The 18,662-nt window shown below is 41.8% G+C and overlaps 1 protein-coding gene across 2 annotated transcripts in view; it reads left to right on the top strand.

Annotated features, from left to right (window-relative positions):
- Pli (E3 ubiquitin-protein ligase pellino) overlaps nt 1-18,662 on the top strand; it is an 826,064-nt gene that overhangs the window by 61,267 nt on the left and 746,135 nt on the right. Inside the window, exon 1 of one of the 2 annotated variants that reach the window (XM_067140840.2) lies at nt 10,724-10,838. The exons of the other annotated variant lie outside the window; for it this stretch is intronic. Coding sequence (XP_066996941.1) covers nt 10,765-10,838 — 74 coding nt within the window. The 5' untranslated portion in view covers nt 10,724-10,764. Of the gene's footprint in view, nt 1-10,723; nt 10,839-18,662 lie in introns of those variants that run through there. 2 annotated transcript variants of the gene reach the window in all.

Raw genomic sequence — 18,662 nt, forward strand, 5'->3', positions numbered from 1 at the left:
TGAAGGTAAGTAATTCTTGACAGTCAATACTTCCATTCAAAATTTTCCTCAATATATGTAACGAAATTAATGTTCTCCTGTTTTTCAAAGACGTGAAATTGAATAAACTTCTTAAATAGTGGGTTGAAATGTCAAATGGACAAAATACATTGAAAGTTTTATAATACAAATATCTTAGAAATTTATTTTGTACATTCTCAGTATGACGTGTTTGGTCCTTATAAAGGGGGTCCCAGATTACCGACGAATATTCTAACTTGCTTCGTACTAAACTTATATACAACTTAATAATAACAACTTCAGGTTGAGTAAATAATTTGGAATTTCTAATAATAAAACCAAGCATCTTGTTAGACTGACCTATTACTTTTGCAATATGGCTATTAAAAGTTAACTTGCTGTCGAAAGTAATTCCTGGATCATTAATAGGCGTTACAATTTCAAGTGTTGTTTCACCAATATAATATGTCGGATTTATATATTCCTTTTTCCTGGTAAATACTAGAACTTTACATTTCTTAACATTTAGAAATAATTTGTTGCTATCACACCATAATATAATATTATTAATATCCTGTTGCAAATCATTCACGTCACTGCATTTATACATGGTCTTATATAACTTAACGTCGTCAGCAAATAAACAATCAGAGGAACGAACCATTCCAGGCAAATCATTAACCATAATGAGAAATAGGAGAGGACCAAGATTGGAACCTTATGGCACACCTGAAGAACTTACAAAATTATGTGAAATTTCACTTTTAAAATAAACAGATTGCTGCCTATATTTTAAATAGGAACTTAATAGTTGAAGTAATGATTTAGAAACTCCAAACTGATGCAGCTTTATCAAAAGAATTTTGTGGTCCACCTTATCAAAGGCCTTTTCTAGATCCATGTATATTACATCGGTTCTTCTATTTGTGTCTAATGCATTGTAAATCTTTTGAGTAAAACCCAGCAAGTTAGTAATGACAGATCTGCCGGGCATAAAGCCATGCTGACATTGTGATAGCTCTACTTTAATATGGTCGTAAATCCTAAAGTACAGTATGTGCTCATATATCTTCGCCATAGCATTAATTACTGAAATAGGGCGATAGTTTGCTATCATCTCTGAATTCCCTCCCTTTAGGATTGGAGTAATTTTTGCCATTTTCCACTTTTTCGGGAAGCAGGATGTCTTTAAAGAAAGATTGAACAAGAAGGTTAATTGAGCAACCAGTATGTCAGCACAGCCCTTGATTATGTATGGTGGAATGCCATCAGGTGCCAGCCCCGTGGTGTAGGGGTAGCGTGCCTGCCTCTTACCCGGAGGCCCCGGGTTCGATTCCCGGCCAGGTCAGGGATTTTTACCTGGACCTGAGGGCTGGTTCGAGGTCCACTCAGCCTACGTGATTAGAATTGAGGAGCTATCTGACGGTGAGGTAGCGGCCCCGGTCTAGAAAGCCAAGAATAACGGCCGAGAGGATTCGTCGTGCTGACCACACGACACCTCGTAATCTGCAGGCCTTCGGGCTGAGCAGCGGTCGCTTGGTAGGCCAAGGCCCTTCAAGGGCTGTAGTGCCATGGGGTTTGGTTTGGTTTGATTTTTTGGAATGCCATCAGGTCCGCTGGATTTCTTAGGTTTTAACTTTTTATTAATGACTGTTCTTACTTCATCTACCAGTATATGAGTGATGTTCAATTTATCAACCCTGGGAAGAACAAAAGCTTCATTCAAAGAAATATGTTCCACATTATAAGTAAAATCCGTGTTCACATACACCGATGAAAAATACTCAGCAACAATTTTCATTCAGTAGAAATGTGTTGTCACATGAACGTGATTCCCGCTTACTTTTGACATATGTCCAAAACTGACTAATATTATTCTTAACTCCATTTTCTAAATTATGAATATAAACAGCATAGGCCACATGTAATTTCATTTTCAATTCCGACCGAATCTGTTTAAATCTCGTATCGTAATATTTCGAAAATCTCCTTTTTATAGCACATTTCTTCTTTATTTTTATCGACTGAATAATATCACGCGTGAACCAAACTGGATATTTGGATTTTCGAATTACTTTCTGCTTTGGAACGCAGTTTTCGAAACATTTGTACAGCGATGTATAAAAGAAATCAACAGCAAGTTCAATATTTTTGAAAGAATACAATAAACTCCAGTCGAAGTCTCGTATGTTACAATACAGCCGCAAAAAATCAGCCTTTTTAAAGTTGTAATATTCGCGATTAATTATCGGAGGCAATGGAACTTTTTTAATGGGCGGTAAAACTAAACAAAGTGCAGGGTGATGTAAGTCTTCAGATACTAATGTGAATTCGTCATGCTTCAGTTCAACTTGAATATTACCTAATACTAAATCTAATGTCCTGAAATTACAATTTGGATACTGTTACGTGATGTTAATCCAAGATATGAGATGAACTGAAATAGACAACGACTGGTCATTGATCCTTCATTAAAGTTATAACTGGCATTAACAACTTCAGGTATGTTGAAATCACCGACAATAAGGCAGTCAGATGTTATAAGACCCTCTATGTTTTCAACGTAATTGAAGTATCCTTCATATACAGACAGTTTAGAAGAGGGAGTAATCTACACAGCATTTATGAATAACTTACGAGTATGACCCTGAATGTAAAGAGTTATTGACTCGCACCGTTGATCATTATATTTAGAACAAAGTTTGGATTTGTACTCCTTTTTGACAGCTACTAAAACTGCACCACCTCTAGTCTTCCCAGATAAAAACAGATCCCTGTCATTTCTGAACACTACATAGCGATCATCGCAGAACTCACTATCCATGATATCCTGACCCAAAAAACTCTCTGTCAGTACAATTACATCATAATCACTACATATAAGATTTTTAAGAAAACAGCAGTTTTTGTTCTTAGGCCACTAACATTTTGATAATAAATTGTTAATTCATTCTCAGGAATCATCAAATATTAGTAGAAAATAATAAATATTAGAAAATAGAAGCAAATATTTACACACAAATAAATAATTTCAAAGAAAAAATAAATAAATGTATAAGGAAATGCATGGAGATCAGAGCTTACTCAGGTCCTCATTATTACTGATGACATGTATAGGACTACCGTCTACCTCCCTAATCATGATCTTTCCACTTCTACTAACCCAGAGGTATTTATAGTCCTTTTCACGTTGCAACTGCTTCGCCTTTGCAAATAAAACTCTTCTAGCTGGGGCAAGTGATTGATTAATATAGATTGGGTTGGGAGTTGACATGCCGAGCTGAGTTGTGGATAAGGTTCGCTTGACCTTGCGCCTGACGAGTAATTGCTCTTTATGGGTCCTTCTAACAAATTTAACTATAATTCCAGAAGTTGGACGATTAGAGACCTTTTTTTTAATCGATGACAAGCATCAATCATGTCCTCCTTCAAATCTAAGTCTAAAGCCTTGCCTATATTGATGACAGTCTGCACTACATCCTCATTAGGAGACTCGGGAACACCAAATATTTCAACAGTGTTAGACCTTGAATATTGCTCAAGGTCATCACACCTCATATCAAGATTGTTTACCATGTTCGCCAGCCGCCTATTTTCGGTGACCAAATTGTCTATAATAGTTTGTTGCCTGTCTATTATTTCCTGTTGTTCACTAATAAGTTTACTGTTTTCATCCAGTCTCTCATGACAAACATTAATTGAATTGCCTAGTTGTCGCTCGATGTCAGTAGTAGACTCGTTTACACTGTCCAACTTCTCTTGCATAGTTAGCAGTAATTTATAAATATCACCCACAGATGGCACCACTGTCGCATCACTATGTAAACTCATACGCCTCTTGTTAGAACACTGTTTACACCTCCACACCTGACCCTGTGACAACATATACTCCACATCCGTTTCCTTAAGATTAACACACTTGCTATGAAACCAATTACTACAGTCATTGCACTGAATCTTTGCTGTTACGTCTTGCCTAGGCACGGCCTTTGTACATTCCAGGCAGGTACTCATCGCTACACTCTTTCGATATATCGACTTGACTTGACAAAAGAGCGTGCCAGTGAGAATACTCCGACACTTCAAGTTAATTAGGTTGGCAACACTGGTGTTTTAATGTTTACATACACATTACGACTATAAAACTGCACGATTAGGCAATTATATGAATATCTACCAATTTCATTTATGTATTGAATACTCCTATGCAACTTACTGTAGCAGCAGAAACATGTTTTAGACGTCTAACTTCAATATGCACCAGGAAATAGCACAATTAATACGGAGCACGAACCGACACGACCTCAGCCAAGCATGACGTCACTGAAACGCAGACGGAAGGCAGGGATACACACTGTGCTTTTTCTTTTTCGTATTGAACCCGGACACTTTACATACACAAAAATAACAATCGTCAAAATGATTTCTTTGTTCCCGCCAAGCCATTGGGATTCCGAATGGCATTAACAGCAACAACCCATCATACCATTGCCGCAGATTTTCTACACACGTTTGACACATAATATGGGGTGCGAAATTCTTGTCCTGATCACCTTACTTCTTGTTAAAATATGCCAAGTGCAGGCTTTTTATAAATGGCGTAATATTTCGCTTCTGGCCTTTAATTGTATACTGGCCACATACAGTGGCGGCCGGTCAATACGTGCTACCGGGCTCCAGCACGTAGCTTGGAACTGTACGGAATTATTTATGTACAGTACAATTATCCTGGTGCCTTTTCTTTGTTTTGAGTACGGTATGAATTTTGTTTGGTGAAAATCAGGACAAGATCTGTTGAACACCTAGCTCTCTTCTCCCGGGAAACTTAGTCCGTGCTCATCTGAAATGAGCTCTGGCCTGTAGCCTGAAGGAAGCAATACGCAGGCGCAGCCAAGCTTGCAACACACCCCGTAGCCGGTGGACTATACCATAAACCGGGCTCAACTTTCACTGATCCCGTCAATAGTTACTTTTTCTCCCGCAAGGGGGGTAGAACTGCACGATGTTTCCTGCTACCCTGATGTTGAACGTGGTAAGTGGTTAGCGATTCTGCCACTAGAGATTAGTATCGCCTGGGATTGAAAGCAACGTCAGTCTCGAAAGTAAAGCGTAAGTGGAGGCAATCTATCGCAATGATAATGTTGTTATTAAGGAAACCAACCAATGCTTATTAAAATATCCATCTTCCTTTTGGAATCAAAAATAAGGAATTCGTTGGTGAGTCAAAGAATCTTTGACTGGCCCTAAATGTTTTCCTGCATTACAATGTAATTTTGTTCTTGTTTGTTCTGAGTTATAAATTGTGAGAAAAGCTTTATTATTATTATTATTATTATTATTATTATTATTATTATTGTTATTATTATTATTATTATTATTATTATTATTATTATTATTAACAGGTTTGAAGTATGTTGGTCATCATGGCAATATGCAGACTTAAAGAAAGCTTATTCAGTGGTTTTCCTGTAGCACGTAGGCTGATTTTTTCACGAGCCGCCACTGGCCACATATATAAACGAAAGAGCTGGGATTGTTCACACATTTTCGCCTCCGAACATCACTGCCACTTGCCATTTTAACACAAATTAACTCACTTATTCACTCAATCGACTTCAAGTGCACGTTGTAACATGTAAACAAAGGCATGACACACATTCTCAGATTCTCCTCTCAGACTACGGAGAAACGCGATCTTGGCGTTTTGATCTTGTCTGACATTGCGCATGCGCGAACTGCAACTGTTCTAATTGTTCTTCCGGTGTTCCTGTATGATAACTTACTCCCCTCCAAAACAGAGCACATACAATATTTTCTCTCAGACATGTCCATACCTGCATTCCATACAACCAATCCAAACCTCATTTACAACAACGAAGCTCCATTAGCATAAACATCAAACGGAATTGTGCCAAATCTGTACGTGATACGAAACAACTGGTATTATTTTTTACATAAGGACACTAAATGTGACGTATATCACATACAATCACTTTTGCTGGAAAATCTTCGCAGGCCGGTGATAATTAAACGAAATGTCCGTAGTATGGGCGCCAGAGTTCACCAGAATGGATCTCTCTAATTTTAATAAAGCGTGATAATTCTCTCTCCCAGGGCGTACTTCTTCTGAAAACGATTATATAGGTAGGAACTGCACCTAGGTTCATCAATAGCTCAACTTATTCTAAAATAACTAACTATGTTCTGAATAACATCCGAGCATTAGCACCTCATCAACACGCCAAAATATACATAAAATACACTCACAAAATTCTGCTGGAAGACTCAATATATACAACAGCAGCAGCAACAACAAAAACAGTGGGAAACCAAAAGTGAGGACCAAGCTACCATATGCAGTCAGTCCGTTGAACATTAATTACAAAGCACATACACTGACTTAGCAAATGTCATGGGATAGTCACCTAATAGCGTGTGGGTCCTCCTCTGGCCCTGCGAAACTGTAGTGAGACGCCGTGGAAGTGAGTCGACAAGTCCCTGGTAGTCCTCTGGACGCAGCTGACACCAAATCGTTTGCAGAGCGGCCGCCAATGCTGGTCTGTTCGTGGGTGCAGGATCCATGACATGGGGCCTGCGATCCAGGACATCCCAGATATGCTCGATAGGGTTCATATCGGGGCTCCTGGGTGACCATGGCAGTCTTTGGACCTCCGCTGCATGTTCCTGGAACCATTCCCGGGCGACGTGGGAGAGATGTGGCTGCGCGTAATCAACTTGAAACATCGCAGAACCGTCTGGGCGCTGGAAGGCCAAAAATGGGTGGAGATGGTCTCCGAGCAGCTCAACATACCGCGTACCATTCAAAGTCTCTTCCAGAACAACTAGGGGGCCCATTCCCATACCAGGAAAATTCACCCCAGACCATAACAGAGACACCAGCGCCCTGGACCACACCTTCGAGGCAGGCGGGATCAATCGCTTCATGAGGTCGGCGCCATACACGGTGCCTGCCATCGGCATGGTGCAGTTGAAATCGTGATTCGTCCGACCATATTACGTTACGCCATTGTTCCAGTGTCCATCCTTGGTGACTGGCGACAAATGCGCGTCGTTGTGCCCGATGACGTTGGGTTAACAGTGGCATCCGTGTGCGGCGCCGGCTCCCATACCCCATAGAACCCATGTTCGTACGGATTGTCCACTGGGAGACGTGTCTAGCACGGCCTGTGTTGAATTGAGCCGTGATTTGTTGCACGGTTGCTCGTCTGTCACTATTGACAATCCGTCTGAGATGTCGCCGGTCACGGTCATCGAAGGTGGCTGAACGGCCGGTCGTTCGTCTGTTTTGGACGGTGACACCCGCATTCAGTCATTCACTATACACCCTGGACACGGTTGATCGTGTGAAGCCGAATTCCCGCACCACTTCCGAAATCGCACTTCCCATCCGTCGGGCACCGACCACCGTACCCCGTTCGAACGATGACGTTCCATGTTACATCTGTCACATGCACATCTAGTGCTCACAAGGTCTCTTATACAACTGCCGCTGGCACAGGGGGCGTGTGGTGTGCAGACAACACACCTGCGCATCAGTGCTCCGCTATCCCATGATATTTGCTCAGTTAGTGTATATGTAGATAAATACCCTTCACTGTGTGTATCAACACAACTTGCCTATACTCATAATTGGCACTTGTTATATCACACAGATACTGTACATTTATAATACTGTGTTCACTGATTGTAACTCTTGGTTTAAAGATACATTCACTCGAGCAACACACGCTTGTTGTTCCAAAACATGAATTATGGAAAGTCTGAAATACAGCACCCCATAGCTCCCACCAACACATAAGATACCAAGCCGCCTACCAAGTGCCTAAGCATTCCACAGTTTGTAAGTCAGTACCACACATCACATTCCACAAAATTTCACGTTAAGAACGTTTCAAAATAGTTACATCTCCTCTCAAAGTGTTGTCAAGTCCTCTCCGCCGTTTTCTCACATGCCTAAATAGACCTGGCTTCTCCCTACTCACACATGGTACATCTAGATTGATCCTTGCCATCCAATCACGAGTGGAATATCCTCTTGTCATACTAAGACCACGCCCCGAACCTCTTCCGGGTGCTAATACAATAACAACCAGGCCGCGTCATCGAATTCTAAGCTGCCCGTATGACTCACACAACTTCCGAGTAGTAAATAGCACTGTTTTCCTATCCGCTTGTACAAAACAAATTACCTATATCACATATGGAGACTTTCCAGCGTAAAATATTAAGAATAAATATACAAATGAAATAATAATCATAATAATAATACGAATCTGATCCAACAAGGATTTAATCTTGCAGCATTGCTTCGTGCATTAATTAGAATGGTGGATTATATAAGAGAAACAAAAAGATTGAATTAAGCAGCTTAAAAATATCAATTTCTGTGATTCGTATAGAATTTATGGTCATAAATACCTTCACATTCATTAGGCAGTGGATTTCTGAGCCTGGCATTTCGAAGTGGTTGGTGGGATTCAGTAGCATTAACATTGAGACCAACCCCATTCTCATCATTATAGTCTGCGGTCTATTCCTACAAAATGACTAGGAAGTAGGCTCGCCTCGCTGTATGTAGGCCCCCTGTGCATTTACTCATCAGTCATCATTCTTAATGATTTTGCCAATACCACAGTTTCGACAAGGAGATTCTGCTCCACTTATAAAATAAATCTGCACATCTTCCTGCAAATTGTAAGCCTTGGGTTTTTTACTCCGTAAACTAAGTTCTGATCGCTTCATAAACTTGAACAAGAATTTAGGAGCATATTATGAAGTTTGTTGAGTAAGCAAGCTCGTAGATTTACATGGCTCTTGATATCATGATCACCGAGCTCGATAGGTGCAGTCGCTTAAGTGCGGCCAGTATCCAGTATTCGGGAGATAGTGGGTTCGAACCCCACTGTCGGCAGCCCTGAAGACGGTTTTCCGTGGTTTCCCATTTTCACACCAGGCAAATGCTGGGGCTGTACCTTATTAAGGCCACGGCCGTTTCCTTCCTACGCCTAACCCTTTCTGTCCTATCGTCGCCATAAGTCATATCTGTGTCGGTGCGACGTAAAACAACTTGTAAAAAAAATCGTGATCATAGCCGTGGGACCTCCAGTCAACCACATGAACATGATATTTCATTTCAGAAATGGCCAGGATTCGAACCAGGGCCGCCTTGGTGAGAAGTTAGTGCAACTCGGCTACTGCACCTTCACTGTGTTGAGTCATGCTATCCTGCGAGTACGTCTGGTTGATAGAATTCTCTGGATATATCTGTCTCGCAATACCACTATTTCAATATCAAATTATCTGGGTTTGAGTATGTCGTGTGTTGACCGTCCCAGTGGGATTGGATTATGCAGTCATCTGAAGAGCAGGGAATTTTGGTGGGTGAATACCGAGGATGGTCAAATGTTCTGTTCTTTTGTCTTAATCGGGCGAGTTCTGCAGTGCGGTTAGGGGTGCGCAGCTGTGACCTTGCATCCGGGAGATAGTGGGTTCGAACCCCACTGGCGGCAGCCCTGAAGATGGTTTTCCGCGGTTTCCCATCTTCTCACCAGTCCTGAAGGTGCTCTTCCATGATTTCCTATTTTCACACCAGGCAGATACTGGGATTGTACCTTAATTAAGGCCATTGTCGCTTCCTTCCCAGTCCTAGCCCTATCCTTTCCCATCGTCATCAGACCTGTCTGTGTCGCTGCGTCGTAAAACCAGTGGCAAGAAGCAAAAAAAAAAAAAAAAAAATTGCTGTCTTTAAGTTTTTAATACAACACAAAGGCGTTTGTAAGAAACTGTTTCTTCTAATTGTTAATACCGAGCTCGATAGCTGCAGTCGCTTAAGTGCGGCCAGTATCCAGTATTCGGGGATAGTAGTTTCGAACCCCACTGTCGGCAGCCCTGAAGATGGTTTTCCGTGGTTTCCCATTTTCATACCAGGCAAATGCTGGGGCTGTACCTTAATTAAGGCCACGGCCGCTTCCTTCCCACTCCTAGCCTTTTCCTGTCCCATCGTCGCCGTAAGACCTGTCTGTGTCGGTGCGACGTAAAACAACTAGCAAAAAAAATAATAAAAAAACTAATTGTTAACTGCAACTCTGAGGGGATACGTTCTTAATATTCCTTCGAATGATACTGTTTTCTTAGCGCTGGATTTGAAGAAATTGTTATTATTTTATGTAAAGCGAGCGAGTTCATTTTTTTTTTTTTTAATGCTAGTTGCTTTACGTCGCACTGACACAGATAGGTCTTATGGCGACTATGGGACAGGGAAGTGCTAGGAGTGGGAAGGAAGCGGCCGTGGCCTTAATGAAGGTACAGCCCCAGCATTTGCCTGGTGTGAAAATAGGAAACCACGGAAAACCATTTTCAGAGCTGCCGACAGTGGGGTTCGAACCTACTATCTCCCGAATACTGGCCGCCCTTAAGCGACTGCAGCTATCGAGACGAGCGAGTTCAAACTGATAGCATGATAGCTTAACTAGATAGCGAGTTTCAGAGCCTTTGCTGATTTGGGAATGAGTTGTAGTACCTGTTGTTTTTAAATGTAACTCAATATGTTGACTCAGGCGAGCAAGCTGCTGCACGTTAAAAGCGAGTTACTCACGGGGTCGCCTGTTGTGGTGGCCTGTAGACGTCATGCACCGCGTGGCTGTGAACGAAGCGGCTATAGTAGGTGGAACATGTAGCGACATGAAGAACGCGGCGTGTTGCAATTATGGAGTCGAGTTTACTGTGATCTAGGCTAGTGCAGTGATGGTGTTTGGAATGGATAGGCCGTGTCGTTTGGAGCTAGGGGGCTTACAACTGGAATGGTGCTCCTGGAAACAGTAAGTGTTGAATACTGCTACAGTAATAGTGTAACTAACTTCGTAATAATGTCATTTGCTTTACGTCCCACTAATTACTTTTTGCGGTTTTCTGAGACGCCGAGGTGCCGGAATTTAGTCCCACGGTTTCTGTTACGTGCCAGTAAATCTACCGGCACGAAGCTGACGTATTTTGTGCACCTTCGTATACCACCGGACTGAGCCAGGATCGAACCTGCCAAGTTGGGGTCAGAAGGCCAGCGCCTCAACCGTCTGAGCCACTTATCCCGGCTAGCTAACTTCGAAATACAATTTTGTAAATATAAGAATGGTACGTGGCGGTTCTTTGCGTTTACCTACAGCGTATTGCAGGTGTGATGGTAAAGATGTTAACTTAACTCAGAAACTGTTTGGATTTTCATTTAATTCTACCATGGGAAAAGACATGTTATTCGCATTTTTATTTTATTTGCTAGTTGCTTTACGTCGCACCGACACAGATAGGTCTTATGGCGACGATGGGACGGGAAAGGGCTAGGAGTTGGAAGGAAGCGGCCGTGGCCTTAATTAAGGTACAGCCCCAGCATTTGCCTGGTGTGAAAATGGGAAACCACGGAAAACCATTTTCAGGGCTGCCAACAGTGGGGTTCGAACCTACTATCTCCCGAATACTGGATACTGGCCGCACTTAAGCGACTGCAGCTATCGAGCTCGGTATTCGCATATTTCATGAGCTTTAAAATAAGAGCGAGATGTGGTGGCTACTCCATGCCTTGTCCCGCTCCTCTGACTTTTAATACGTCCTGGCTAATGTTGACAGAAGTAACTTGACTGAGCTAATTGTTTCATTCAGGGACTACAGACATGGTTATTCATTAAGCAGGTATACTTGTAATAATGCCGGGCTAAGTAGCTCAGGCGGTAGAGCGCTGGCCTTCAGAGCCCAGTTTGGTGGGCTCGATCCTGGCTCACTCCGATTGTATTTCAAGATTCTCAGATACGTCAGCCTTATATCGGTAGATTTACCGGCGCGTAAAATGAACTCCCGCGGAAGAAGATTCCGGCATCTCAGTGTCTCCGGAAACCGTAACAGTAGTAGTATTGGGACGTATAACCATTATTATTATTATTATTATTATTATTATTATTATTATTATTATTATTATTATTATTATTCATGTAGTATTGGGATACATCATCTTTTAGCAATGCCTTGTGGTAGTGGCTAGAACAAACTTGTTACTTTAATTGACCTACCACAGTCTCTTCTTTGACTTTCACAATTTTAAATAGGCGGAGGCATGAGCAATGCTAGTAACACCATTAATTACGCAGCCACTCCTTCCGATGAATGGTGTTGATTATTTTTTCGATTTTCACGTTTAGTACTTTTTTCCTCTGGTTTATTAACACACAATAGTTAATACAAAGGAAATGATTTCAAATTAACAAAAGAACATATAATTAGAGAGAAAACACAAACAGTAAACCATCCTTGCAACTTCATTTTGCCTGATGTTCATGAACTACTTAAAAGTCTCAGAATTACACACTACTACCCATCTTTAGATAACAAGATTTTACACAAACGTATATTACACCTCTATAGAGTTATCTTAATGAACCTGAAATTTCAAAGTTTGACAAGTACATAATTCCACTTTATATTGTGACAGTATTGTTATTCCTTACGATCATCATTTAGTAGTCCGACTCGTTGGCTGAATGGTCAGCGTACTGGCCTTCGGTTCAGAGGGTCCCGGGCTCGATTCCCGGCCGGGTCGGGGATTTAACCTTCATTGGTTAATTCCAGTGGCTCGGGGGCTGGGTATTTGTGCTGTTCCCAACATCCCTGCAACTCACACACCACACATAACACTATCCTCCACCACGATAACACGCAGTTACCTACACATGGCAGATGCCGCCCACGCTCATCGGAGGGTCTGCATTACAAGGGCTGCACTCGGCTAGAAATAGCCACACGAAATTAAAATTAATCATTGAGTAGAAATACAGAGGATTGGGATTCACAAATAGTAATTTTTTTTAAAGTACCTTGAGTTCGACACACCATTCTGACGTTAGCCCTTTACGATTTAGTCACGTATTACACCTTCGTTAAAAATATATATAAGAAGAATCCAAAGCCTGCTCTGATTTTGTTTTTTCTACCTATAGGACGCATATAACGGCGAAGATTGTGCACATTGAGCTTTCAAGGTGTCTTGTGATGGTGTAGTTTGTAATTAATTGTTGTTGCTGTCAACCATAGAACTGTGTTGCTAACGGTACTCGGTGTAAAGATATACTCTAATTTAATAATTCGATCTTCTGTTGTGGGGTGTAGTGGTGTTGGCAGAATTTTATGAGTGTCATTGTCCAGTTCCATACCCTTTATCCGGTATATTTTTGTAATCTTATGTCTTTTGTTTTGTTTGCTAGGGGCTTTACGTCGCACCGACACAGATAGGTCTTATGGCGACGATGGGATGGGAAAGGCCCAGGAGTTGGAAGGAAGCGGCCGTGGCCTTAATTAAGGTACAGCCCCAGCATTTGCCTGGTGTGAAAATGGGAAACCACGGAAAACCATTTTCAGGGCTGCCGATAGTGGGATTCGAACCTACTATCTCCCGGATGCAAGCTCACAGCCGCGCGCCTCTACGCGCACGGCCAACTCGCCCGGTGATCTTATGTCTTAAAGTACCTATCTGCTGACAATATTCACCCTGACTGGAGTCTATACGGTTGTGTCAGAATAATTTTTCTTTCATTCGTATTGCTTAATTTGTGTAATGCTATAATGTTTCCTACCATTTCATCGGTAGCCATTTGTTGGCAGTGTTTCCCCAAATTACATTCCATCGACGGCCGAGTTACTCATCTTGTATTGAAGGGATTTTATTATTCTGTAACATTATATGTGTGTGTATTCGCTATGTTGTGATATGTGTGCCTGCACTTTTCAAGTCCGGTAGGAGTGCGGTCATCAATTCCAATATTAGTTTCACCGGGGATGATTTGTTGTATTAAGGTGTCTTTAGTCTTGTATGGTGCATTATGATGTTCGTAACGATTGTGGCACAGGTATCTCCTTCTCTGTGCTGACTATTGATTATATTCCGTGCCATCTGTGCAGAACATTGAACTTCGACTGATACGAGTCCTAATCCTCCTTGTTTAATGTTCTGACAACCCTGTACATCTGACCACGCAATAAATAGACCTTGCTATTGGATACTATCTTCCTTATTGTTATTATTGGAGGGGGTAAGATTTGTGCTGTATACCAGATTTTGCTTAATATAAATGTGTTGATAGCTCATACTTTTTTTACAAGCTGCTTTTCGTCGCACTGACACAGATAGGTCTTATGGTGGCGATTGGAATGGAAAGGGATAGGAGTGGGAAGGAAGCGGCCGTGGCCTTAATTAAGGTACAGCTCCAGCATTTGCCTGGTGTGGAAATGGGAAACCACGGAAAACCATCTTCAGGGCTGCCGACACTGGAGTTCGAACCCACTATTTCCCGAATACTGGATACTGGCTGTACTTAAGCGACTGCAGCTATCGAGCTCGATGCCATACTTTTAGTACTATATTAACATTTCTCAGATTTTGAGTGCTTATTGATGTTCTAACTGTACCAAACACTCTATTCGAATTGATGTTAATCATTTCGATGTAGCTTCTAGAAATCATGATACCCAGGATCTTAACTGTTGTTGTTCTGTAGATGGTATCCGTGACGTCTGGGTGGGCCAAATTTCAAATGGTAGAACTGTCGATTTCTGTACGTTAATCTTTGCTCATGAGAGGTATTGGTAACTTTGAAGTTCGGACCTCAAGTCAGTGAGGTGGTCTGGGTGATTTAAGGTGTGACATCATCAGCATATACTTGTACTTTAAGGGTTGAATTGTTTAATTGGCTTCCTGGGAGTGTTGCGGCCAATTGTTCGATGAACAGTTTCCTGCTTTTGGCGAGGAGGATCGAGAAGAGTAGACATCCTTGTCGAATAGATTTCCGAATTCGTATCGCCTTAGAGAGAAAACCATTGGTTTGTATTCATGTTGTTACATTGTTGTAGATGTTCTGTATCATATTAATGACTCTGTCTGATATGGCGACACGTCTCATTAATGACTACAGATACGAATGGCACACGATCAAATGTCTGCTGGAAGTTAATGCTAACGAGTGCAGCAGTTGTTAAGTTGTTCGGATGTGTGCAGTACAAAATTTCATAAGTTAGTGAATGCGTGAACGATACGAGATATTGTTCACTTACAATTATTTTATGGGGAATTGCCTTCATGGGCTTAGCGAGGACTTTTGCAAACAGCTTGTAGTCCGTATTGCTGAGCGTCAAAGGGCGGTAGTCGGATAATGTTTTTGGTGTCCTAATTTTCGATGTCGGAGCCAGTATTCCTTCTGCTAGACACTTGTGTTGGTTTTGACAGGTGAACATTTCTTGGAATAACATTAAGAGGTCATCTTTAATGAAATGTCAATTCTGTTTAGAAAATTCGAAAGATATGCTGCCAGGCCGTGGTGACTTGTTACATTTTGCATCATTGATAGCTAATACTGTAGTATTTCTTACTTTGTGATGTCCCTTTCTAACCAGTGTGCGTCCTCTGTTGTTAGTTCTTGTCTAATGTGTTGGAGAAAAAAGTTAAGCGTTGAACCGAATAGTGTACAATCTTCAACAAAGCTTGTTCAAAGTATGATATTGCTTCTCTGAGTATATTTGTGGTTCCGTTAATACATCCGTTTTTTTTTACGTCGCACCGACAAACATAGGTCTTATGGCGACGATGGGATAGGAAAGGCTTAGGAATGGGAAGGAAGCGGCCGTGGCCTTAATTAAGGTACAGCCCCAGCATTTGTCTGGTGTGAAAAATGGGAAAACATCGTTTGTTGTCTGCGAGTTAGTGGTGAAATTTTTCCTACTTTGTTCTTGCTCTTTCGCTAAGTGATACAAAGATGTTCTTCCATCTTCCTCTAATGGCGGGGTACGTGTTCTTGCCTGAACGCCTTGTAGATTATGTTCTTTCTTGTTGCACAAAATATGTTTAATTTCAGTTATTTTGTGTTGTACATCACGTCCTTCTTGTTTTTTTTTTCTAGTTGCTTTACGTCGCACTGACACAGATAGGTCTTATGGCGACGATGGGACAGGAAGGGGCTAGGAGTGGGAAGGAAGCGGCCGTGGCCTTAATTAAGGTACAGCCCCAGCATTTGCCTGGTGTGAAAATGGGAAACAACGGAAAACCATCTTCAGGGTTGCCGACAGTGGGGTTCGAACCTACTATCTCCCGAATTCCTTCTTGTTGTTCAGATCTGTAGTCCTGTAGGGCTTGCTGGTAAAACTGGAAAGTGTGTCGGCGTTCTGTGGCCTTGTCGAAAGACATTTTCGAAAATGGCTCCTTATTCCTGGTTTAACTACATGTATCCACCAAAGAAGTTGTGAAAAATAATAACGTTTTCATTTAGTCATTTGTTCCCACTTTAATTGGAATGATTGTGTAGCCTCTGTCGTCTTCAGTAGTTTCTAGTATCCTCTTCCTAGAATTGGAAGAGTTGTGTTGGTTAGCTGAATTAATACTGTGTGGTGATCATTGGAATGGACTGGGATTACTGAAATTCTATGCAGGGAAGGAGACAGCTCACAGGAGATGTAGTTCCTGTCAAGTCTGGATGCGGTATTGAGTCGGAAGTATGTAAATTCCACGTCATTTCCATGCTTACATTCCCATGCATCCCTCAGGTGGAGTTGTTGTACAAGGTTGGCCAATGAAATTGATGTTTTAATAGTTTGTCCAGTTTGGTCATTTGGGTGAAGAACACAGTTGAAGTCGCCGGCGAATATCAAAATCGGAGCTCGCCTCAAATAAATAGCTAGGTCTTCCAGAAAAAAAAATCCTTTGAAGTCTGTTTTGTGAGCCCGATGGACTATGCACGTTAATCAGTACCTACGTTTCATGTATGGCAGAGAGAACTCTGCCGCTGGAATGAGCGTAGAAGTCACGGAGATGAAGTCCGGGACGGTATACCATGGCAGTTACTCGAGTGTCATACTACAGAGCGTTGTACTAAAGATTTGCTGTTTGTGCACGCCTCTTGTAGAAATAAGATATCTATATCATGCTGTGTAATATATCGCTTGAAGATCCACTTTGTTGTATTTAAAACAATACCGAGTTCGATAGCTGCAGTCGCTTAAGTGCGGCCAGTATCCAGTATTCGGAAGATAGTGGGTTCGAACCCCACTGTCGGCAGCTCTGAAGATGGTTTTCTGTGGTTTCTCATTTTCACACCAGGCAAATGCTGGGGTTGTACCTTAATTAAGGCCACGGACGCTTCCTTCCCACTCCTAGCCCGTTCCTGTCCCATCGTCGCCATGAGACCTATCTGTGTTGGTGCGACGTAAAGCAAATTGTAAATAATAAAAATATAATGTGTATTTAAAATACCGTTTTTATTAGCCGAGGCGATAGGGCGTAGGATCTTACTCTGGTTATGTGCATTGTGCTTGTCATTGATACGAGAGGGGTTCCACTGCTGTAACATCTTGCCTCTGGTGGTATATTGACACAGGCACAGAATAAGGAAAGGGATAAACATGATGTATTACATATTACTAAATCCTGTTCGACTGTTCGGTTCTTGTCCTACAATATTTAACTTGGTTTAGGAAATAGTGGAGTTTTACGCATGATAGAATGCTATGCGCTCTATACACTACCTCTTCTCTATTGTTTTATCAAGCTGTGTTCTTGTACCCTTGCGATTTACGTATGGTTGTGTAACTTTATATAGCCCGTCCCTTGAAGACCGTGTAATTTCCAGTCTACGTTTACCGGAGTTTTTCTGTGACTGCACGCTATCCTGGGATTGTATGTGATGTGTGTCAATATTCCTGGGTTCTATTCGCTTAGTCCTTTCAGTTTCTATTGATATTTGATCTACCTTGTCCAACCATTGCATTTGATGTGCATTTGGTTCTATTGTTTCTTCTTTGGGGAATATTGGTGAAATATCCTGTATTTCGGAGTGTGACCTGCCATCTAATTGATTGACATGTTCATCTTCCGATTGCATCTGAACTCCTGTCACTTGTTCATTCATTTTTCAGCTCTCAAGATCAAAGGGATTTCCGGGCTTACCGATATTGCAGTTCTGTTTACGAATTGGTCAGGTGTAGAATTATTTAATACTAGTGAGGGCTCTTTGGGTCGGGGGATACAACTGGGAAGGAGGACAAGTACCTCACCCAGGCGGCCTCACCTGCTATGCTGAACAGCGTCCTTGTGGGGGGATGGGAAGATTGGAAGGGATAGACAAGGAAAAGGGAGGGAAGCGGCCGTGACCTTAAGTTAGGTACCATCCCGGCATTTGCCTGGAGGAGAAGTGGGAAACTACGGAAAACCATTTCGAGGATGGCTGAGGTGGGAATCGAATCTCCCTCTACACAGTTGACCTCCCGAGGCTGAGTGGACCCCGTTCCAGCCCTCGTTCCACTTTTCGAATTTAGTGGCAGAGCCTGGAATCGAACCCGGGCCTCTGGGGGTGACGGCTAATCATGCTAACCACTACACCACAGAGGCGGACCATCCTATTTTGGATTGCACAACTTCTGTTCTCTGTTTCTTGTCATAAAATCGTTCCCATACGTCACTCTTCCCACCAATATTTTCTTTTAATGCATTCGATTTATTTTTATGTTAATCTTGACTTAACTTAGAATATCTACGTTTAACGAGCATCTAACCGCATTCAACTGAAGACAGGTGTTCTCGACATTTTATTACATAAAACTGTAACATTCATTGTACAGGTTTT

This window comes from Anabrus simplex, chromosome 2, assembly GCF_040414725.1.
Source record: "Anabrus simplex isolate iqAnaSimp1 chromosome 2, ASM4041472v1, whole genome shotgun sequence".
In the NCBI taxonomy this organism is placed as follows: Eukaryota; Metazoa; Arthropoda; class Insecta; order Orthoptera; family Tettigoniidae; genus Anabrus; species Anabrus simplex.